This window comes from Takifugu flavidus, chromosome 7 (genome assembly GCF_003711565.1).
Source record: "Takifugu flavidus isolate HTHZ2018 chromosome 7, ASM371156v2, whole genome shotgun sequence".
Lineage (NCBI taxonomy): Eukaryota > Metazoa > Chordata > Actinopteri > Tetraodontiformes > Tetraodontidae > Takifugu > Takifugu flavidus.
Genome location: NC_079526.1, coordinates 12,033,048 through 12,056,315, shown reverse-complemented (window position 1 = coordinate 12,056,315; position 23,268 = coordinate 12,033,048). Strand labels below are relative to the sequence as shown.

Here is a 23,268-nt window from a genome sequence, read left to right as displayed (position 1 = left end):
CATAACTTTAAGGATGAGCTCAGGTGTGACTGTAGGACCGACCGTCCTTATTTTGTGTGTGAAATAATCACATGCACGGCTGTTGAAGTCATCGCTGGTCACAGGATTACCGTATACACTGTGTAGGTGCCCAGGTCGACCACAACAACAATTCCAGTCAGAGCCTGGTGAAAAGGTCATTCCCGCTGTTAGCTGAGCAGCACGGTGACTCCAGCTTGTAGTGTGACTTCCTTTAAAATGTTACAAATATAAACACACTCATACAGCTCCACCTGCTTTTTTATGAAACAGGAATGTTTGACAACTGTCTAATGTTGTCACGGGACATAAACCTGGTTGAACCTTAGAAGGTATTTTGGGTTAGTGAATCATAACCTCTGACAAAGTACAAGCACAGCTTCAACTGCTGCTGTTGCCTAATTGTTGGTGCTGCATAGTTTTGCTGTTTGAAATGGTTGACACGTCAACATCTGGCCAGCAGGTGTTCCCTTGCCTTTTGTGCTATATTAAGAGATTGAGCCACATTGGAAATGATGGTAGATGTTTGCATAAAAAACTGAACTTTACTGTCACTGTAATGATGAGGCCAAAGGCCCTGCTAATGACAACAGCAGTGATGAGCAGTGAAATGAGGGTGATTGACGATGATTTTGAACCCAGGAGAGAGAGTTTTTATCAACAATACTTTAATTAATGAGCTTAATATTTGCAAGCTGATGAATACATTCTACCACAGTGTATTCCTTGACAACTGAGACATGCTTTAATTGTCTTTTCAAAACAATACGACACTAGCTTTACAACAATATAGGAACCCTTCATTCCAGACTGGGGAAAATAAAGCCCAAAAAAGAGTGTAAATAACTAAACAAAAACTATTAGCTCTCTTTCATGGCCTTTAGATTTTGTCTCCAACGTCCTTATTTGGGCCTTGTTGCCACATTAAAAACCACAGATTTATCACTTCTTGTTCAGGAATAACATGTTTACATTTTCCCTTTTATTACACTTTGTCTCTGACTTTCTAACCGTTTTCTTGCCTTGGAGAAACGGCCCTTCAGGGCGGCTGGAGCAGGAGCCGTCGATAGGTCAGAGCTGGTAGTGGCGCTCCTGCGTGGTGCAGAATCTGAGGGGGCTGATTGACTACTTCCATTTCACTTATGAGACCTTTTTCACAGCAGAAGTTGTGTGACAAGCGGAATCACCTTTGAAACGTAAACTTGTGGATTCTCTGTATGATATCTCTCTGGTGCCTTCCTCAGGTGTTCTCAGGACACCATTTATTTGAGCTTCTGGCTCGTAACAGTGCTGAAGATGACTCTCCAATAAGAAAGTTAGGAAATAACACAACCATTCTTTCATACTTTTATTCCAAAGAGTCAGCGGAAGTTACGTATGTGAGCGGCAGCCTCTTCCGCTCTCTTTTCGTTGAGGCTCAGCTAGCGGCCGGGTGAGTACACGTTTTCGTCGGTATATATTAGTTAGATTTCAGTCACTTTTCATGATTTAAAAGTGATTACATCGAAAAGGTTGTTGGTGTGAATAAAATAAAAGGACTAGAGTGTTATTTGCCCTCTCTAGCGTAGAATACAGTGTGATTTGAGACGAACTTACAAGCTAATCGTACGCATGTGGCAAGGCCCCGCGAGGCGACTCAATGCTAACACTAGCTTTGGTTAGCTGCTATTAGAAGTTTTAATGCTCATTTTCCGGTGTGGAAACGCAGCAGTAGTTGCCAGTTATCCCTGAATGGATTATATCTAGAGCCCGATGTGGTGATTTCTCTCCCGGGGGTAGTTAACGACTGACTGAGGCTAAACCTGAGCGAATGTCGTGTCTTTCACAGCCTGCAAACATGCAGATCTTCGTGAAGACGTTGACGGGAAAGACCATCACCCTCGAGGTGGAGCCCAGCGACACGATCGAAAATGTCAAGGCAAAGATCCAGGATAAGGAAGGTGAGCCGGACCCTCACGTTTAACCAACACGGCCGGAGAGGAGGCGGTTTTCCAACGAGCCAGGAGGGCGCACTTGTCATTAAAATGGCTTCAGTCGTTTTAGATTTCCTTTAAATGATAGTGTCTGAAATGTTCCCATAACAGTCCACGTTGGTGTCATCTAGAAATCGGTGGGGCGTCTCACTGAGGAGTTTATCTCCAGGCATTGGAACTGGAATGGTTGGGCAGCTTTGTAATGAAGTTGTGTTTTTCAGGCATTCCCCCCGATCAGCAGCGTCTGATCTTCGCTGGGAAGCAGCTGGAGGATGGACGCACACTGTCTGACTACAACATCCAGAAAGGTGAGGACAAACTAGGGAAAAGCTCCCATGCTGGAACTGCAGTAAGACAGTTGGGCCAGACTTCGTTATTGTTAGGTAGTTTAGCAGGAATGTTAACAGCATAATTGGAATTAAAAGGCCTACAAGTCCTCTTCCCAGGAAATATCAGTCTTCTATTAAAGGATTTATTGAATTTATATTACTTTATCAGGCTCAAAAGATGGAAACAATAAGCAAGCTAAAGGTTGCAACATCCCCTTAAGCGTCCGTTTGTTAAATAATGCACGTGTGAAGATTTTTGTGCTGTTTCTGAACGGATCTTGATGTAACTGCGTCTCCCTCAGAGTCCACTCTGCACCTGGTGCTGCGTCTGCGTGGTGGCATCATTGAGCCCTCTCTCAGAATGTTGGCCCAGAAGTACAACTGCGACAAGATGATCTGCCGCAAGTAAGCGTCCCATCAGTACCACCCGAATACCGCTGTCATGTCCAGCTTTAGAGTTAATACTTGGATTACACACCAGTACTCTTGAGTATATTTTGAGTGAACTGAGCTGAAATATTCGTTCTTTGATCAAAGGACTCCAGAAATATTTTTTCCGTACCAAGAAATGTTTATTTAGCCGTGTTTTCCTGTTAGCTGACTGATGCTAATCCGCTAATCTTGCAGGTGTTATGCCCGTCTGCACCCTCGTGCCGTTAACTGCCGCAAGAAGAAATGTGGACACACCAACAACCTTCGCCCCAAGAAGAAGCTGAAGTAGACATTTTGTTTGGATCGGCTTTCATTGTCAGTTGTTCAAATAAATATAAGAAAACAATGATGTTGTCGTCTTTAATCACTGGATTAGTTTGTCCACATGAGGTGGAAGTTGTTTAGAAAACTGGTACGAGATAAAGTCCAGTAAACCGGCGCTGATTGAAACTTAATGGGCTCTCTGGACTGGCTGGCACTGGTTTCCATCTTCAGACGTGCACACAGCGCACGTCCTTTGTGTGGCGAGTATCAACGGGACTGCAGAACCAACAGAAACCGCAGGTCCAAAGAGCCCATCAGCCATTCACGTGACTCCACGGCCCCTCTTGGTCAACCAGTGAGTTGACCTTTTGCAAACAGTAACGTGGTTTAAGTTCAAGCGCTGGCTGGTTAATCAGCCCACAGAATACAACAGAACCCACCTATGTGAGTGCTGAAGATGGTGGGGTCCGGTGGCCTTCAGTTACAGCGCAGTAATCTGAGTCTGGTGGACACGAACGCAGTATTTGAGGAATTCCTCGACTCCAGGACTGCTTCGCTGGCGGCTTTCTACATTTTGCTGTGCCGATTTTTTTTTTATCAGGGGAAGAAGAATTCGGTCTTCAAAGATTCCAGAGTCTGACAGTTGGGAGGCAATTAGAATTCGACTCCTCAGCAGGAGGTGGAGGAGGAGCCGATTTCATTCATGAGCGATTAAAAATGCACAACTTTAACATAAACAGGGTGGAAATGAGGCTGCACGTACAGAGCTACGCAGGCTGCTAATGGCTGCTCGTTATTCCTGTGATCCATTAACCACCTGATGTGTACAAATAATAAACACGTTATCAATAGCAGCGCAGGTTCATTGACAGGAAAAAGTGAGTATTTAGATGCTTCCACACGTGCACGTTAGTGCTACTTGTACTTTATTGCATTAACGAGTCCTTTGTGACCAGTTAGAAAACACATTTTGTGAGACGCAAAGAGCGACAGACCGTTAACAAGCTCCGTAAACAAAGTCCAACTACTGCAGCTACAGCAGCGGTAGCGGGTCCAGGACGTCTGCAGAGCTCATGCAGTGCTGGGCCGCTGTAAAGGTTTAATACTCCTACTGTGGTTGGACGGCACTGGAAACGTAGACGAGGGAGGGAGAGGGTGGTTAGTGGAGGGAAGCTGGGCGCAAACATCAGCACGTGAGGCGTCGGAATCAGCTGGAGGCAGGAGCTCCTGCCGTGACCGGGACCATCGTGGGTGGGAGACTGATGCTCAGGCTGCTGCTGAACAAACGCTGCTCAGCGTTGCTCGTTTAAAAGAATGACCTTAACCATTAACAGGGTCTGAATGACACGGAACGGCTACGTTTTAGCGCAGGTGTGTTTAAAATTGCACCGGAAGCTGCTCCGTCTACGCTGCCACGACGGCGCTTTAAAGAGCTTTTCGATGCATCAGTTTATAACCTAACATTGCTAACGTTACTGGATTGAGCGCGATCTATACATACAAAAAAAACTGCCGTTATAAATGTCAACTTCCACAACCCCCCCTTCAAACAGTCGTTAGTTTGATCATGAGCGCGTCCTCCACGCGCCGCTGGGAGCACGTTACACCACAGATAAAGACACATTTATGACAGGCTAGTCCGGTACCATTATTCTTCCTGAGCAAATGCGTCTAATGTTTTCAGTGATGATAAATGTAATTGTAGAATCATTGATAGAAGGAAAAAGAAATATCATAAATTGTAGTAAAACTGACGATGTTGTCTAGGTTCCAGTCCCAGTGTGGCAATGATGCACACCACAGATGTGTTAGAATGAGGCACCTTAAAGAGGTCCAGAGTACCTGCTGTTAACCTGAACTAATCACAGAAGAAGAATGGATCCATAAAGGTCAACCCCCGTCCTGTGTGTCTCCAACTCGCTTTGATTGTTGCCTAGTCGGCGATGAGCTTGGCCAGGCTCCGTCTCAGGTCGCTCAGGTCGCAGATCTTGACGTCCAGGACCTCGATGACGCGCCGCACCTCCACTTCCGCCTGCGCCTGCTCCTCCTGGCTGGAGGCCAGCGTCTTCTCAGCGCTCTGGATCTGGCCCTCCAGCTCCGTGTTTCGTCTCTCCACATCCTGTGGACCAACACGGATGTGGAGTCAACATCTCGCTTGGAGAAACATCCCATCAGGTTTGCTTAGACTGAGCTGCTTATTTAAACGTGGAAATGTGTGCTTTCCATAACTGTTGTGTAAACCCAACGAACGGGAAGGGGGGGGGACACGAGGACGGCAAAGGGCAAAGATAAACAAACATAATTCACAAAAATGACAGCACAAATTAAAGTGACAGAGGACCTAACAAAGGCCATGCAATATGCATCAGGCATCGCTTCCATTAGCGGAGAACAATGGTGCATTTGGTGCCGTCTCCTGCGTTTGGGATGTTAAAAATCAGGGCTGTGGGCTATTGTCTGTCTGCAGTCAGTGAAATTGTGTTTCTGAAGCTTTAATCCACATTTAATATACAAACAACAACGTAATCTGATGGGGAAAAGAGGTTTTCAACTCCAGCGTGGTCCATGAAATACAGAGACCTCAGTAACCGTGGAAACACAATGAACAGTTACATACTACACTGACCCCGTGACCCCCAACCTGGAATATTTTATCCTTTCCTCCCGACGGTTGCCATGGTAAGCTTTGTATGGGAGATGTTCTGACGACCCACGTGGGTCCGCAGGCTTACCTGCAGCCTCTGCACGGCCTCCTCTCGCTCCTTCTCCAGCTCACCCACGTCCGTTTTCTTGCTTTGAAGAGTCTGAATTTCCTGAAAACACGGAAAAGTCACTGTCACACCAACATCGGGTGCGTAGAACGGATGTGAAGACAAGCTTGGTGCCGTTTCCAAAGGTCAGAACACACAGAAGCTTCCCTTCCAACAGGAAGTAGCTCAGGCCATCTTCAACATTTTTAAAGGTTATTTTATTATTCATCTTTTTATGTTCCAGCTGCAACAAAACCTGGATGTAAACTCTTCTCAGAGTTCTCTGTGGCTGTTGGTTGCTATGGAGATCAGTTGTTCCCTCTGAAAGGTGTGACCTGTACCATGTGCTGTGATCTTCGGACCATCATGTCTCACCTGGTCTTTGGCCCTGAGCTGCGCCTTCAGCTCCTCCACTGACTGACTGAGCTCTTCACCAGTCTCACCAGCAGCAGCGGGTTGTCCCAGCTGTGCCTCCAGCTCTGCTACCTGGAGCACACCACACACACACACACACACGAACATTTATGCTTCCATCTTTGCACTTCCCCTTAAAGGCTTTACCCTCAATCAGCCCTTTGATTTTGTGCCCCACGGTGCAGCTGACCAGCAGATTCTAAATGTTTAAACAAATTCTGAGGAAGCAAAGATAACATTTTCTTCAGTGCCTGACTTATTTGTTTTGATTAACGAAGGGCTAATGAAGTGATAAACCTGACTGGAAACCTTACACACTGTATGTAACCATGGTTAAAACCTGATGGTTCCAGTCTGGTGAAAGTCAGACTAATTAGCATTTTGAGGTAATTACTCTTAAACACTTCTGCCTATTTTCATTCACAAATATCCAGCAACATTTCTTGGAGTGATAAAAGTCATTTGATCCAGATTTGAGCTCCATCCTGCAACAATCAGGCACAATTGTGACCAAGCACACAAACCTGAATGCTCAACCTTTGAAAATGAATCAAAGTTTCTGGTTCAATGAGCGTTACCGCGGCTCTCCTTCTGGGCTTTGAAGAGGGCGGACGGAGAAACGTCAAAGGTTAGGGGTTTACTTCCCCTGGGCCCGATTACAGGCCATGAAAAACAATATGAAGGCTCAAGATTAGAAATATAGGAAAACTTCCAACTGGCTTCGGCTGGTTCCACACTGGGATGCAGCAGACTTCAGAGAGCTGCCCGGGCCCCAGCGAGGTGTGAGGTTGGGATAATCCCAGAGGACTGGGGACCTTTGTTATTCATGCCATGTCGTCTCCAGAGGCACCATAACTGCATCTAGGAACTGTATGAATTCTAAAAACCTGCCTGAGTGGTGTGTGTGTGTGTGTGTGTGTGTGTGTGTGTGTGTCCATTGCCTTCAACTGTGCAGAACATGGCATTAATTGTCAGCATGGATGGATCTGGTCTACACCATCCTCCCCCGAACACTTACACGTGCCAACAAAACAGTCCCCAAACTGAGAAACAAACAACAAACAGACCCGCTACACAGATTTTGGATGCAAATCAAAGTCTCGGCCACATTTCAGACAAAGCAGCTGCCGTTTTATACACAGTTACCGAAAGTACTATGGATTCTAAAAATAAATGCAAAAATGACCACACGCACACACACGCGCGCACACGCACACACACAACGGATTATAAACCTGCTTTCTGCGGTGAAATTAGCAGAAAACATGGCTGAAGCCACGAGTGTGATGGGGGTGAAAATGCTGGCCATCAAACCATGATTTATGGTCTGTCTAACTGGGGCAGAAAGAGAGAGGCTTGTGTGCTGTGTAGGGTGTCCTGTCCCAAAAAGGGGGTTAAAAAAACCACACATCACTACCCCCACATCCCTTTTCTGAAGCCCAGGAGGCCTGCTCTACTTCCAGCCACCTGGTTGACTTTCCTGCAAATGGCTGAGTGTGTGTGTACGGCAAGGCTTTGGCTCTTTTCAAGAAGATAGATGAGTAAAGAAAATGGGCTAAAAATAAATACATAAATACAATAGAAAAAGCTCCAGTTTCACAGTGGGTCAGTTTAACCGCAGCAGCAGAACCTCATATAATCGTGCCGATGGAGACGTCTTGGTAAGCCTAACCAGCACTAACAATTATCAGGAGGAAGAGGAGGAGGAGGGGTGTGTGTGTGTGTGAATGCAGAATGAAAGATGCATCTGCAGGTCGGAGACCAAGTGTCATTGTGTGTGTATGAATAAAAGAGATGCAGCCGTATCTCAGCGGTCATACGCTGACCAAGTGAACATATGTTCTCCTTTATTCTGGCTTTGGGGCGTCAGCTGGGTCCTCACACACGGCCTGGAAACACGCTGGAGCGTTCTGGTAGAGTCGCACACTGCAGGACCGGTATGAAAACACTCAGGCTGAGATGCAGCGCAGCAACGCGTCTGTCCAGATTCAGCGAAGCGGTGAAGTTGTCATGGTGCAACCCGACCTCGGAGTTCATTAATAAATGAATGATAATTGCTACTCGGATTAAGCTCCGACGGTTATCCGGCAGACACGAATGTGAAGCTGTGTGGGATCACAACACTAGTGTCAACCTTGAAAGTTCCTTTCAGAACAATCTCCAGACACACATATGAGAACTGCCTGACAGGAATGCATTTATATGTGCAGTGTGTGAAACTTGCCTCATCTGGTGTTGGAATACAGACTACATTAATTAGTATCAAAATAACCAGTTTATAGCAAGATTTTATATGATATAATGACTGCAAGTATTTTTTAGGCATATGAGGAATACTACAAACCCCAGAATGCATTGCAACAGCAACGCCATACTAACTTGGTATGCTTGACTGTGCAATTTGGACTTTAAATAATTACAATTATTCTCACCGAAATATCCGGGTATAAACACTTTCACAAGGTCACATTTCCAGGCTCGTGCACGTCACCTGGTCTCTGAGGCGATCGGTCTCCTCTTGGTATTCAGAAAGCTGCTTCTTCCACTGCTCCACGCTGCTGTTGGCCTCCTGCAGCGCTTCCACCAACTTTGCATTGCTGTCCTGCAGCGTGAAGAGCTCAGCCTCCAGGTTGATCTCACACATGGACCTGACGACAGGCAAGAAATGTCAGAGCCCACGCCGTGACTCACCATAGCAACGGGGTGGGGGGAAATAAGCCCCTTCATACAATCATTGGAAAAGTTCTTAGAATAATCACACATAAAGCATCACGCGTGGGCAATTTTCCACTCCTCAGATGGAATCTGGTTGTTTCGTGAAGGACAATTATGAGCTTTTAGCACTGCAGAAACGACAGGACTGTATTGTTTCCATGCAGACTAAAACTTTCCTCTTAAATGATTCATCACCGAGCTGCTAAAACCCTCCATCGTGTAAGACTATTGAAATATTCCACCTCTGAAATTGCAGCACCTCCGTTACTGCAGTTACCTGAGTGCTGTTAGAGGAAAAGGTGACGCAACAGAGCGGTAAACTTCACCCTGTCCCAGTCGGTCCGAGACACAAACTTACCCAAAAACATCTACGATTTCAACATTTGATTTACGAGATTCTTTTGGGCTATTTTCAATTGCACGAAGACCCTTCGGTGTTGTTTTTTTATCTAGTTGGCGGACATTGTAAAAGCTGAGAAACTGAAGAAAGTGCAGCTGTATATGTTGCTGGGAGCAATAATATTGTCTGCAGCATTCATGACTTCACCAGATTGCGTCAGTTGACAGTTCGGTTCTGTTCTGACGGCAGGCTGAGTGCAGGAAGGTCTGCACGCCTCCATCACTGTCACAATCCAGACAGAGCAGAGCAGAGATTCAGGACCTCTAATGGTCAGATCCACCTGGGAAATTCTGATGGAACCAGACTCCCAGTGAGCTCGTCAAGGTCATTTTAAGACAGCGCCGCTGCAGATGAGCCGCGCTCGATCATCACGCCAGACAGGCCGACAAAGGAAACGCCGCTGGTCGCTCGCTGGGACGTACCGGCGAACTCAGATGCCAACTTTGGTGTATAGCGGATAAAAGCTCTGCCCAACGAAGCTAAACTGGTTTCCAGGTCAGACGTTTCCCTCGTTCGTGTGGACCCACTGGACCACTCTGCCCCTCGCTAAATGCAGAAGAGCACCTTCATTTAATGAATACCCTTCACAGCACTCGCTGTATTTTATAGTGAGCTCTAAAATATCTAAGGAATAGTTAAAAATAGAAGAAATTCTGGTTTTTGCAAATGCAATTTAACATCAGAAACGGTTGTTTGTTTTTAAATGTGTGGTATGTTTCAGAAAAGGCAGCGGTTACCCTTCAGACAGCATCTTCTTGACCCTCTCCTTCTCCACCGTCAGCTCCACTTCGGCGCTCTTGCTGCGAAACAGCTTCTCCTCGGCCGGCCCATTGACGGTGAGCAGCGGAGAGTAGCGATCTTCTGACTCCTGGACCAGCAGAGGGGACAAAGCCAATGAGATGTGAAGCTGAAGGGAATCAGCCCCAACATTAACGGCTTTATTCTGCAAGCAACGTTAATAAGTTTTACGGTTGAGGTTCGAGGGACACAGCCCCACCTGTGGGTGCCTGACATGTCCAGTCTGAGCTCCTGCAGTGTGACCACAGAGGCTTTGTCTCCAAAAGTTCATTTTGTTAACAGTGTGCTCAGTCCAATATCATGGCTGAAAACTGCACCTGCCTCGTTAGCTTGTTATATTAATGAAGCCTTTACACACAGAAGAGGGAGACATTACATAAAGAGGTATTTATTTTCCCCTAATGTGCAAAAAGAGAGACTGAATCTAATGGAAAGCAAGTGGCTGGACTCCAGTTTGGCACAGTCAGGCCTTGACAATCTGTTCTGATCCGCTTTCCTTTTCTGCTGCCCAGAAATGGGTCCAAGCCTCTTTTCACACTGTTTTGGGAACAATTTTCTGCAGGTCTGGGGTCGTAGGTTAAGAGAGCGCAGCATGCAGATGAATTAGCTCGGGCACATTCGTGTCTCTATCCCTTCTGTCGTCAACTTCAGCACCTCCCTGAAACCCCCCTCGACCCTGCACTTACTGTAGAAAAAGGCCTTTATTATTAATCAGCAGGCTGGAGAACAGTTTATTGTATACAGTTCAGAAAGGGTAATAAATAAAATAATCCAGGGGAGAAAGCCCAAGAACTGGAAAAAATGGGAGTGAAGATATCTCCAGCCCCAAAGCCAATGGATCGGCTGTGCATATCCGTGAATAATTCATGTTTACATCATGTTTAAATCATAAATGGGATTACGGATTTACAACAGTTTTCCTGCATGTTGTGGGCCAACAAGCACGAGTGGAAACAAGGAATTGAAACGGTCGAAATTGGCTGAACAATGAATTTCAAAGAACACAGCGTGTACGACGTCTATGGAGCTAAACAGCAGGGATGTGATCAATTCAGTGTCTAATGGAGAGAACAATATTACACTGGGCGTTTCCAGGTAGCAGTAAATTGCACAGTTTATTTCCCTGTTGCCGTAGTTACCAGAGCGTTTGCTCATTGGTAGCTGCGCTGTGTAGCTAAATTTACTCTGAAGTCAACTTTTATCAGTCTCTGGATTAATTATTGAGCACGATAGACGGTGGGATGGAAGGATGCTCGACGGTGAACGCAGACAAAAAAGTAAAAGGTTGTCTTCTTTTATTATGAGCTGCAGAGGGTGTTTTCACGCACCTGGGAGAGCTGGGAGTTGAAACCGTTCCAAGGCACGTCGCGCAAAAGAGGCAAATGAGGAGAAAACAAGGAAAAGGTTAGGATTCAAAGTGAATCAGGCAGTAATTCAGTCACTAATCAGCCATCCATCCAGTGCTCCTCTCATGAAGGCCTGCTTTGTAATCTTTTACACATCCTTTAAATATTAAGCGGCTCCCCTGAGAGCTTCTATCCTAACATCTTTGTGCCACTGTTCCCCTTAAGTACATCTACACTCCTTACTTATTTACCGCCTTGATTCGGATTAGGGCGCCCCTGTTCTCTACACCCTGTCTTTCCATGAGACCACAAACCACAACAGTTCACGCATCCGTGCGTTCACGGTCCATGTTCGGCGTTCCCCTGGCACACCTTTCCTTCTGGCTGAACCCACAAGTCCCACAAAGCAAACCCTTTTCTCTTTAGCAGCTTTTTTTTTTTTCATGCCGCGCTGCTTCTGCTGCTGACATTTCTGTCCGTCTCTGCATAGATACCACGTATGGGAGGAGGCTGCGCAGGAGAACGGAGCTCCAATCAGCAGACACAAACCAATGACAGCTGTTACCTGTCAGAAAAGAGCGTCTGGATCCTGCTGATGCTTTAACGTTCGGATGTGATTTCAGCTTCACTCTTTCCGACACGTTTTTTCTCTCGGTGCTTCGAGGGTGTCCGCAGGTGACACGCATGTCATGTGAGGGAATGTCCCATAAACTCTCTGACGTATCCTGAACGGGGAACGGCGAGGGCTTCAAAGCTCAGGAACATCCACCAGCGTCGCACTATCGATTCCATCATATTTAAGTATCAGATCTTTTCTCTTCACCCTGTGATGCATTTCAGGACTCCATTTTCCCTCTTTTACATTAAGACTCTTTGTTAAAGCCGCACGGACACATGGCTCACTTCCCAGTCCTGCATGAAAACTAAATCCTTTAAATGGAGCGTCGGCTCAAAAATGCATGAACGTTATTTTCTAAATGTGGTTTTACTGCCTAAGAGAACTCCTCGGTTCTATAATGCTCTTTGTGTTGCTTTTTATCCTCTCCCCCAACCTCCCACCGTCTCCCCTTCCGCCTGGTCTCTGAGCTCTGCAAACACGGTGGGATGCAGGAGCTTTGCCACGTGCAGATCCCCAGCTGTCTCCGTCGGGGGCAGAATAAGTGCTCTGCACCAGCAGCGTGTGCAGGCGCAGCTCTCTGACCAGGAGAAGCTGCCGATGCTGAGAGGGATGCAAAGTCTACATCGTCAGACGGTGTCAGTTTTATTACCCTGCCAGTTAAATAGGGAGAAGACAACCAGTCTGAAATTAATCGTGCCGCGGTTAGCTATCATCGGATGTCAAGGGGCTAAATGGATTAGAAACTCCACAGATAGAAGCATGTAAAAGCCTTAACGGAGCCCTTAACTCCCATCACAGCCACACTGGGGCTGCCGTCACTACTTGGCAGTGATTAAACCAATACAATCGACTCTGGTGCTGGTTTTCATACGGGCAAAAGCAGCAACGCGGTGAGGTGGAGCGTAAAGAAGCCATGAGAATAACCACGGCAACAGCTCCACGCTCCCTCTGCATTCACAGCCTGACACCAAAATCAATGACGGCACTCGGCTCATCGGCGTCTGACCTTGAAGCGCCGCCCAGGTGTTGTTTCTCCTCCTGCGTCGCTGGTGTGAATTTGAGTGGCTGAACGGAACGTCTCAGCTTGTTCATTTCTGCAGCTGACCTCTGACCTTCGTGTGCGGCCTGAACATATGCAGGACCTCAGTTCTGCTGCGTGGGCTGCAGGGGAAAACTGATCCGTCTGAATCCGTCCATGTCGGCGCAGCGGCAACAATATGCCGCGCACATATATGTACATTATCTTAAAATTTGATTATGTCTAGCAGTTAGCTAGTTACCATGGTTACGGCTCCAGATTTTCAGGAAGTGAAGCATCACATTCGATCAATCATGACACCGTGGTTGGCATCCCCGTCTCCTGAACAGCTTAAGGTCCGATTGTTCAGATTAGAGTCGTGATTTTAAATATGTTTTGCATTGTTTCTTTGCCACGTTGGCTCCAAATAAACCAATGCTGGACGCGATGCTGATGTTAGCGAGTGCGACGTGGATCTTTGCGTTGGGTTTTTTTCCCTCTCCCTTCGTACACAGGCAGGACAAACCTTCAGCTCTTATCTGGCTGGTCCCAGAACCGGGGCCGAGGCCTCCCAAACACAACGGATCGCTCATGCCAGGGAAACAAAAGCGGGTTTATTGCACCTGACTGAAGACACAGTGGTGTCGCTGCCCAGAACCCTCTCACAAGTTCACGTGGCACCGATTCCTCCTTGTTGCCAGGCCCACCACATCCACCGACTCTCCCCGTGAAACCACACACTCTGGCAGGGGAAAAGCCGCCCATTGTCCCTTCAGCAGCAGCTCGACTCTCCTCAATTATAAATGATTCAGCGTCCCTCTATTCTCCAGACCCCTCATTCCTCTTTCTTTCAGTCCCTATCACGACAAGCCCCCCAAACACCTTCAGCTGGCCGCTTCTCTGCTTTCCATCTCCATTTGTCATGCTTGAAACCTTTTAATGAAGTTAACCGGCGGGTGGGGGGGGGGATAATGGAGTGGACAGATGGGATCCGTCTAATCTCCAGTGAATCTGTACATGGTTAACATAGAAACAATGGGAGACAGGTTGTTGGGATTTTGCTGCTGGGTCTTCAAGCTCACAGCTTCAACATTATTAATCAGGGATGCTGTTTAAAGAGCCAATAAAGCCATAAATCAACACTCAGGGCTGAAACTCATTTAGAGCTCGGTGGGTCAAACACACAGAGAAAAGCCATGAAGAACCCTTGATTGAGATGCAAATCAGATGTAAAAATCCCTGGCAGAATTATTCCGATCCCGAACTCCCCCCGGACAGTTTCCAGCACTCTGACATTTGAAAGTTTAATGGAAACGTTTCTTCAGACAAGAAGAAGCTTTCACGACTGCGGTGCTGGAATCTCACCGACAGACAAACTGCTGTGGAAATTCCCCTTGTGTGCCTCATATTTTATCTAATTATAGGTATAAAGGACAGATCGTGTGTGTGTTTTTACCTCTGGAGCTGCGATGCTGAGCGCCGGGTTGGCCAGTTCGAACCTTTCTTGAGATTTCTCTCTGGCCAGGCGAGCTGCCTCCCTCAGCTCCTTAAACTGATCCGCAAACTGAAATTTGAGAAAAATAAATAATAGATAAATAATTCACTCCCCAGCTGAGATTTTGAGCTCGGGCCCAGAGGTCAGGTTCTGATGGAGGCTTTTCTCCCGATAACGCCCCACAGAGCCACAACTACCTGCTGCAGCTGCTGCTCCGTGGAGAAGCCCAGCCCATACACGGTGTTGGCCCGGCTGTCTGCCCACTGGCCGAACTTCTGGGAGGTTTTGGTGAAGGTCATGTTGGGGGTGATGGTGCTGTTGATGATGGCCTGAACATCACAGAGGAGACAAGAAGGTGCCCATTCAGAATCCTCCCGGGGGGTTTGGATCTGAAAGGCACCGGCGTCCACGGCGGAGCGCCCCTTCATCCGTTACTCCCCCTAACCTCCAACCGAACCGTTACCTTCGTGCCCCCCACACTGATGATCCGGTAGACGTTGCGGCTGGCATCGTAGAAGAAGGAAACGGTGACGGCGTGCTTGCTGGCTGGCAGCCAGTTGCGTTTGGTGGCCGGGTCGATCTGGAAAACGTGAGCTCTGGCGCTGAAGATGGGCTGCTCCCTGTACGAGAGAGGAAGAGCGCCGGGCGCACGTTTAATAAGCCTCCATCCACCGACGCGTCCCACGGGTGAAACAGTGAAATAACAGAGGATCAGACTACACAACAGCTGGAACTATGATAACCATCCACGTGCACTTCATCCCAAGTGTTGACCTTTAAAAGAAACGCCCTCAGCTGAGAATTAACATTTACTAAGTTATTGACAGCCGCCTGCTTTGAAATGTCACAAACAAGTCATCAGAGCCGACGTGAGGTCTAAAAGTCATTCAGCGGGCAGACGTGGAAAAAGCTGGATTTGACATGGTTTGATGCCTTTCTGCTCCACACAACAGGAAATATTCTGTTAATATTCATGAGATCGGGAGCAAAAAAAAGCTGCTATGACCAAATAACTCGAGTGGGAATAATCCTGCTACGAAACCGTGGACGATTTCAGCAAATCTTTATAAGTGAAACCTGTTTAGTTGTGACCTGGGTGTTCTGAGACACTGCTGAAATAGCCTTGGGCACCGTTTTAACTGAGAAGGTGCTGCTGACAGACTGTAGAGGCCCAGTAGCTCTGAATAAGACCTTTACCTCTGTTGGTCTCAAACGCAGCGGAGGGACAAACAACTCCTTGTAAGCATATTTCTATAACGTGTGCTTTGTTCTTGATAGAACGTGGTCCGTAAACAAAGAAATCTTAATTAATATTCAGTGATTTTCAGAAATTATGCAAGGGTTTCATGTTATGGATAGAAGAAACATCGCATGTTCGCACTAATTAAAGCTCAAAAGCTTTTATTTGCATCATTAAAACCAACAGTTTCTCACTTTTCTTGACTGTTCGAATGCTATTTATTAACCCTCTTGACCTATTTTGGCTCCACAACGATGCTGTGAAGACGTGTCAAGAAGACGTGTCCTGGGGGCCACTGTGGCGTAACGAGGGTTTGGGCGCAAAGGAAGCTGCTGATTAACTAGTTAGTTGGTCAATTAACCGCCCTGCTCTCTTTGAAGGCGTCGCCACTCGCTCTGTGCACGGGAACAGACCCCAGGGTGACCAAACGCTGCACTTGAATGTGTGCAACATCACACAGCTAATGGGGTTTGCAAAATGAGCCGCCCCCCCCCCCCCGTCAGTCAATTAGACATTTGCAGTAATTAGGATAATGTATGCCGTGGAGGCCAAGCAGAAGAACAACATTCATATAGGTCGGCCTCCAGTATATGAAGCATTGTTCCCACTGGAGTTGGTAGGAATAGCCTCCATTTGCATACGCACAATAGTTCTCACTGTTCTGAGGAGCAACGCAAGCGAGGGGGAGAATTTAGGACGAGAAGAGGCTGCAGAGAGCAAAACTCACTTCCTGTAAATCCTGTTTTCTCTGTCTCAAGATGTAAAAAACAAACAACTGAACAAATGTGGCCGTTTTCTGTTCACAGACGCCTCTTTTGGCGTTTTTGAGATGGTTATTTTTGGACCCCGAATTTGAGAAATCAGACATCCATTCATCCATCCTCCCATCCGTCCATCTACCCTTAAACACTCTGGACAGCTCGCCAATCCATCACACGCTCACACCCAGAGGCAATCAGACTCCAGTCAAGCTAACGTGCAGCCAGATTTGAACCCGCCGCCGTCCTCCTCCGCCTTCATCGTGTCTCCATCGCCTCGTGTCCGTCCCAGGCCCGGACAACCATCGCTTCACGATGCAAAAGGCAAACATTCAGTGTGTGTGGTGGTTGTGACTGTGTCAATCTGTCGGCCTCAGGTGCCAAACATGTTGACGTGACTCACTGTGTGTTGGTGCCAGAACTGTTCATACAACAATCATCTGATCTGCACCCTGTCGGCGCCGTTCCCCAACGCCAAGGGCGGCCGGGGAGCAACCTGGATGTTGCCTCCAAAGTCGTTCAATCGTGAAATCAGCTGTTCACAGGTCGAGCGTCTGCGTGCAGGCGCCATTATCTCCGGCGCCCTTCAACAGGCGCTGATGTAATCACACCTCGTTTCTGCAAAAACAGTCAAAAAAAATAAAAGGCGGCGTCACGTCGGCCCCGACGGTTCAGAGAGAGAACAGGAGTTTGATCGGTGGTTGGTGGGGAAAACGACACCGACGGTAGCTACGGCGACGGGAGCGGATTGATCATCCGGCTTCTGACTAAATAAACAGGAACGAACAGAGAAGTCCCACCGCGTCTGTCAGGACTTCATATCCTCTGCCTAATGAAAATTGATTACTGATTAGTCCTCACACATCACAGAAATTCACCCCCCCCCAGTTCAGAGGGATTTCCCCTGATGAAAAGAGCTTCAGGCTAATCAGCTCAGGCCGGACACCTTAGGCCGGGCTTTGATACCAACGGATTAGAACTGGATTAAATGTCTCTGGCGAATCATTCAGGTGTCGTCTGAACTGGTGCAGCAGTGGGCCGGTCCCACACACACGCACGCACACACACACACACACACACACACACACACGGGGGGGGGAATTAACTGTGCGACACTGTTGAGTTGCATTCGGCTCCTCTCGGTGCGATGCAGGAGCACGCGACTGATTGTCTGGAGTGGATTCTGCCGCTCCTCAGAACAGCCGAGAACAACTCTGATTGGCTCTCAGGTGCAGCAGCCGTGCGGCACGTGCGCCGCAGGAACCGGCGGCCAGCTAGTGTTGATTCGAGGTTGCTCCACCTTTAATGTGCTATGAAATCCCCATTTGTGCCGACGTTTACATACAACAGCGTGCGCCCACCTCCCACTGTGAGCCTGAGGCCCAGTGACGAGGCCATCGGGATCAATTATTGTTAATCACATCAGTTATGCATCTGCCCCCGACACACACACACACACACATGCATGCACACACACACACACACCACACACACACACACAGACACACACGCACGCACACACACACACACACACACGTTAAAGAGGTCAGCTGTTTGGTTCAGGAGCACCTCAGGATTTAGAATAAAAAGGTGCGTTTGATTCGAGTCTCTCTCGGAGGAGGAGGTGGAGTCTGCTGGGACGGTTGTGATGAAGAGGGCGAGAAAAAGAGCATCCATCAAAAACACTTGCGTCACGCGTCCTATTCTAATTCCGTTTCTGCCGTAACTCCGGCCAAAACCACATCTGCCAACTTATCCAGATTAAATTTCAGTATTTCAGTATGTCGGGCGAGACACCAGTGCAACAGAATAAAGACAGTCCTTTATTCATAGTAGGTGTTTACATATTTACAACAGCTACGGCATAAATACAAAGGTCAAAGGTCGGACGGGCCCATGGCCGATGCATCCAGACAGCTTTGTTTTTGCCTGGAGGACTGATGGAGCTGGTTGAAAACACAACATTCTGCTTTAAAAGCCGAGGCCATCAGCTCCCCCCCCCTTCTCTGACCCTCAACATAAATAAAAGACCCGAGGCGTTCTGATGACCTCAAACTGTTGTTTTAGCTTTGAGCTGTGGCTAAACATCATGCTAATAGCAACAATCCTCCACTACTGTATTTCTGATTACTACACACCAATGAGGGAGGGGGGGTCATAAATATAAGCTAATAAACAGCTCTTTGCCTCCTCTCCTGTCTCTTGAAGACTCGTCGCCTCCACTGTCTCACATATAAAACGATTTGGCTGCTGCCAACAGCAGCGTCTATAAATGAAACGCTCATCTGGACAGGCTGGATGGAGATAATGAGACGTTCCCACAGGGGACGGGGCCCTCGAGCTGGGGCTGCTACTCCTGAGAGGACCTCCTCAACAACGGTCCGTTCCAGGAGTCTGCAGAGGACAGACCCCAGAGAACAAGCACGCTCCACAGCGGGAATAGAACCCACAACCTTTCTGATGACTGTGGTCTCGGCAGCTTCATTCCCCTCCTGCAGTGTTCATGTGATAAATACGCTCATCTCATATTTATGTCTCCCTCACACACACACACACACACACACGCGCACACACACACACACACACACACAACACACACACACACACACACCCCCGGCCCTGCAGCCGGACCCGAGTCACTCCTGAGTGTGACGAGATACTCCTCCAAAGTGCCAATAAAGCCCCCCCCCAGCAGTAAACAGCCGGGGGCCTTTAAAAGAGTTTAGACGTGGAGGCTCAGAGAGGGAGCGAGGATGAGCCGAGGGTTGTGACTCAGATCCAGCTGAACGTTTTCTCTCTTTTTCTGCCCGTAGGTTCTCTGAGTGGTCCGCAGCTACTTCAGCCTGTCAGGTTGGATAACGCCCCCCCCCCCGATTCAAGAGTAATTGTTAAACACAGTCTAGAAGACGGTGTCAGCTGAGCGCCGGGTTTCACCATCTGCGCTCTGAGACACAACCCGGAGCCTCGGGGGGGGGGGGGGTGATGCTGGTTCCCCAGATATCGGCAGCCGTTTCCAACAGAGACGTCCAGACTATCGTCCCTCTCCTCCAGGCTCCTCTAGCATCCATGCCTCTAATTTGAGTTGCTCCAACACACCTGAGCTGACGATGGCGAGCAGAGACGTGGGTCACGACATGTGAAAGTGCCACAAACGCTAATGGAGCCGCTCGCTTTTTTCCTTCCTCCATTTATCTGTGTCACTTCCTGCTAAAAATGTCGCCCGGTGAGTCACTGCTGCTCGGCAACCGAAGTCTCTGGCTCCTCGTGTTGGCGGCGGTTCCTCTAAATTAATTTCTCCTTTCGGGGTCCGCTTCCTCTGACCTCGGCGCCTCACGCCAGAGCGGCAACGGCTCGGTCTGACACCAACACGCCACAGCTTCACGCTAACACAGGCCGAACCTGCGGGTGAGAACTTTAAAAACACTATTTAAAACACAGGTTTGAGTGGGAGCACTGATCTGCAGGCGTGTGTGTGTGTGTGTGTGTGTGTGTGTGTGTGTGTGTGTGTGTGTAGTGTTTTCTCTACTCTGGAAATGAAGGTCACAGCATACGAGCTGATATTTCGCCACAATCCCGAGGTTTTCAGGGGAAAAAGAAAACAACGGTGAAATGAAGCAAACAGACCGAGGCCACTCCGAATTCGCCTTCCCGTTACTGGAGATTAAACCAGTAAATATCCAGTCAGGTTTGGAGCCCCCCCCCCTCCAGGAGACGCGCCTCTACGGTAATTAAAGATATTAATCTCAGACAGCACCGAGATGAGGCGCTTATCTGTGAATGGTGACCAATAATCTCCCACGCGTGTGCACGTTTGTGGGTCTCTACTGGGATGAAGATGAGGGTTCCAGCAGCGTGTTGACAGGACGAGACGATGGGGGACACGTTGGGGAGAGTCACGAGGACGCCACTGACGGACCACAGACGATGGAGACAACTTTCAGAAGAGGAACAAGACCCCCCCCCCCCCCATGGAGCCGGGACACACAGACATGGAGGTACCTCTCTCGGTGTGGCGGGAACATTTTACAGCCGCTGGGAACCTCCTCTGCAGCGTGGGAAGAGGAAAGAGGTGCCGAGTTACACAGCGCACAGTCGACAGTCGGAACATCTGATGTGAAACGGGATACAGGACGAGCAGAGACCGTTGCTATGGTAGCCGGTTAGTCCTCAGAATGTGGACAGAAGTGTTGACAGACTGATTCAGGCTAGAATGCGAGTGTGAGTCGGGCAGGAAACTTGCAGGACTGACGCTCATCAGAGGGAGCTTCAGGTTCTCTGAGGGGTGCTGGTCTGAGGGACTGACGGTCTGTCCTGGTTTCAGGGACCTGGGGACGACTCCCGTGTCCCCTGTCCTGTGAGTATCCACTTGAGACGTTTGCTGGAATATTCAGTCAGGTGTGCACTTACCTTAGTATAAATAGACTCTTTTATTATTGGAATATCTGTGTTCAAAGGTTGGGATTCAAAGACCACAGGATAGAGGATGCAACCATTCACTCCTTTTAAATGGAGAGCGTGCGTGCGTGTGTGTGTGTGTGGTGTGTGTGTGTGTGTGTGTGTGTGTGTAAAAATGGATGCAACACCCACCCCTCTACACACGCACGCACGCACACACATCACGTGAATGTGACCTTCTGGCGATCATATCGATAATCACGACTGGATTCCGACTCAATGAATCGGATCAGACACGCGGTAAAGTTCACTTTCTGGCCCGGACCCCGACCGCGAACGTCTCGGACACAAATGTCCAACTTACCCCATGCTCCGAAGGTCTGGATGCTGTCTTGAACGACTCTCCGCTCCACTTTTTGCCCCCTCTTTCCGCGTCTCTTTCTTACCCTCCTGGACACGCTCAGAAATTCTGGACGGGGGGAAAACGAGCGACCACTTCCGAGCCGATTCTCCCGTCCAACAGTACTTTTCTCCGCTCAAGTCACTTGTAGTCCAGCCCGCCTGCGTCTCTTTCTTTGTCCGCGCTTTTCCGCCGAGAACGAGGCCCGTGGAGGTCCGAACCGGGACGGAATTTCCACCCGTGTGCGGTTCGGCTCGGTTCTGCCGAGCGGAGAAATGTCGACGAAAGCCCGGAGCGCAGTGATATGAGGGCTCGGGGACCTTCCAGGACTCGCGCCCTCCTCCCGCCCCTCGGCCAGCTCACCACCGGGGACCCCACTCGCCTCCAGCGCCACCTCACGGCCGCAGCGAGAACTACAACTGGTGTCAACATTAGGGACGTCAGAGACTCAATTTATACGATGGAGTTGATTTCATTCAATTTTGTCGTTGAGTTAACACGTTTCTATGTGTTTGTTGTGTTATATCTGTTTTACAGCGTTTATGCTGTTCTTAAATTAATCGAGAAGCCTATATTTTCACATTTAAATGATACACTGCTTGCAGATGTTCCTGTTTTAGCTGAACTACAAGTCATATGTTTAAATGTCTACGTTGAGTTTTTGGCTTCTATGGTCTTTACTTTTTTTTAGACTATTTTTCTTCTACATTAAACCTCAACAAGGTTGTTTCTCCTGAATTGCTGCATGTTAACTATTTAAATAATAAAATACATTGTTACTATTTTATGAAATGACTGATCATCTCACAGCTTTGATTCTATGGGCCTCATTGTTTAAAATATTAAAGGTTTAGTGAAAGGAAATGGGGTCGCCAGTGGGTTTAAGAAACATGCAATATTTGTAGAACAAACAACCGGTTGAATAAAGAATAGAGCCAACGAGCCATTTTGATCTTTTATTTTCTCAGTTTTACAGGCTTCTTGGAGGAATCCACTGATGTAGCATTCAAACTCAATGCTTCATTTCACCTTCCACATCATGGTTGGTTTGGATTTGCCACAGACTTTAATGAAATCACTCGTTTCCGTGAACGTTGCTTGGATGCGGGGGAAGGCAAATGTAGTGCAAGAGCAGCGAGGGCAGCTCCTGTGCATTAATGGTGTTGCTCACTGGCCTGTTACAGCTCTGCAGCTGATTCTCTGTGCTGCAGGGAGGCAATGAGGAACATCACGCCTCTGACTTGCATGCAGACAGACCCGTTCATTTAGAGAGACACTTCTTTACAGAGCTCAGGCACTTTCAGCACAGCTGGGTCGAGGTAGAGCTGGAACTCTAGGTCTCAACCTTAATCACTTCTGGCAGTCAAGTGTGCTCTCAGATGGGCTTTCTCACTTAAGATTGTACTCAATCTATAATCCAGCTGGGGCTGAACCACTTTGTTTTTCTTGCTGCTGATACTGGCAAGTTTGGAAGAACTGCAATCACCACCCACATAAACAAAACAGCACTGAAGTTTATATTGAATCCATGTGAATAGACAAAAATCATGCACGCCTGGTGTGTCGAAGCAATCAAGGAGCTGTAAAATAAAAAAAAATTAATGAACCAAACTCACTGGGGTGACAATCATTAGAAAAATAAGTTCTGTAGGCAAATCCTGTGGGAGGCAGAGGGTGAATGTTGCCTCAGTAGATTCTTGCTATGGCTTTAGAATGGCTTTAGAAACAAACAAAACACATACAGATGAGAGAGATGAGACTGTAAACTGTAAAATGAGATATTTTCAACTTCAAAGTTGCCATACCCTAAAAGAATAATGTTAAATTTAGTATTCGATTTGGGTGTACTGGCTAGTATACATAACTGACATAATTATTGTTACATACTAAGGTGTTATATATGC

General features: G+C 47.8%; 2 protein-coding genes across 5 annotated transcripts; one reads left to right on the top strand and one right to left on the bottom strand.

The window, feature by feature from the left end:
• The first annotated feature begins 1,368 nt into the window (after nt 1-1,368).
• On the top strand, nt 1,369-3,098 carry uba52 (ubiquitin A-52 residue ribosomal protein fusion product 1). Its single transcript, XM_057037451.1, has 5 exons — nt 1,369-1,450; nt 1,847-1,958; nt 2,213-2,299; nt 2,623-2,725; nt 2,948-3,098. Exons 2-5 carry the CDS (start codon nt 1,856-1,858, stop codon nt 3,039-3,041), a joined length of 387 nt encoding a protein of 128 aa, XP_056893431.1. The 5' UTR covers nt 1,369-1,450; nt 1,847-1,855; the 3' UTR covers nt 3,042-3,098.
• Nucleotides 3,099-3,925: 827 nt separating this feature from the next.
• On the bottom strand, nt 3,926-21,736 carry LOC130528282 (homer protein homolog 3-like). 4 transcript variants are annotated; one of them, XM_057037446.1, is made up of 11 exons: nt 21,329-21,736; nt 20,569-20,614; nt 15,035-15,191; nt 14,769-14,900; nt 14,533-14,640; nt 11,422-11,430; nt 10,033-10,163; nt 8,672-8,828; nt 6,142-6,252; nt 5,749-5,829; nt 3,926-5,135 (listed from the first exon to the last, which is right to left on the bottom strand). In XM_057037446.1, the coding sequence occupies exons 2-11, from the start codon at nt 20,589-20,591 to the stop codon at nt 4,950-4,952; spliced, it is 1,095 nt and encodes a 364-aa protein (XP_056893426.1). In that variant the 5' UTR covers nt 20,592-20,614; nt 21,329-21,736; the 3' UTR covers nt 3,926-4,949. The 4 variants fall into 4 exon arrangements, with proteins under 4 accessions (XP_056893426.1, XP_056893427.1, XP_056893428.1 ...); XM_057037447.1 differs by lacking the exon at nt 21,329-21,736 and adding an exon at nt 20,712-21,303; XM_057037448.1 differs by lacking the exon at nt 11,422-11,430.
• Between the last annotated feature and the right edge of the window lie 1,532 nt (nt 21,737-23,268).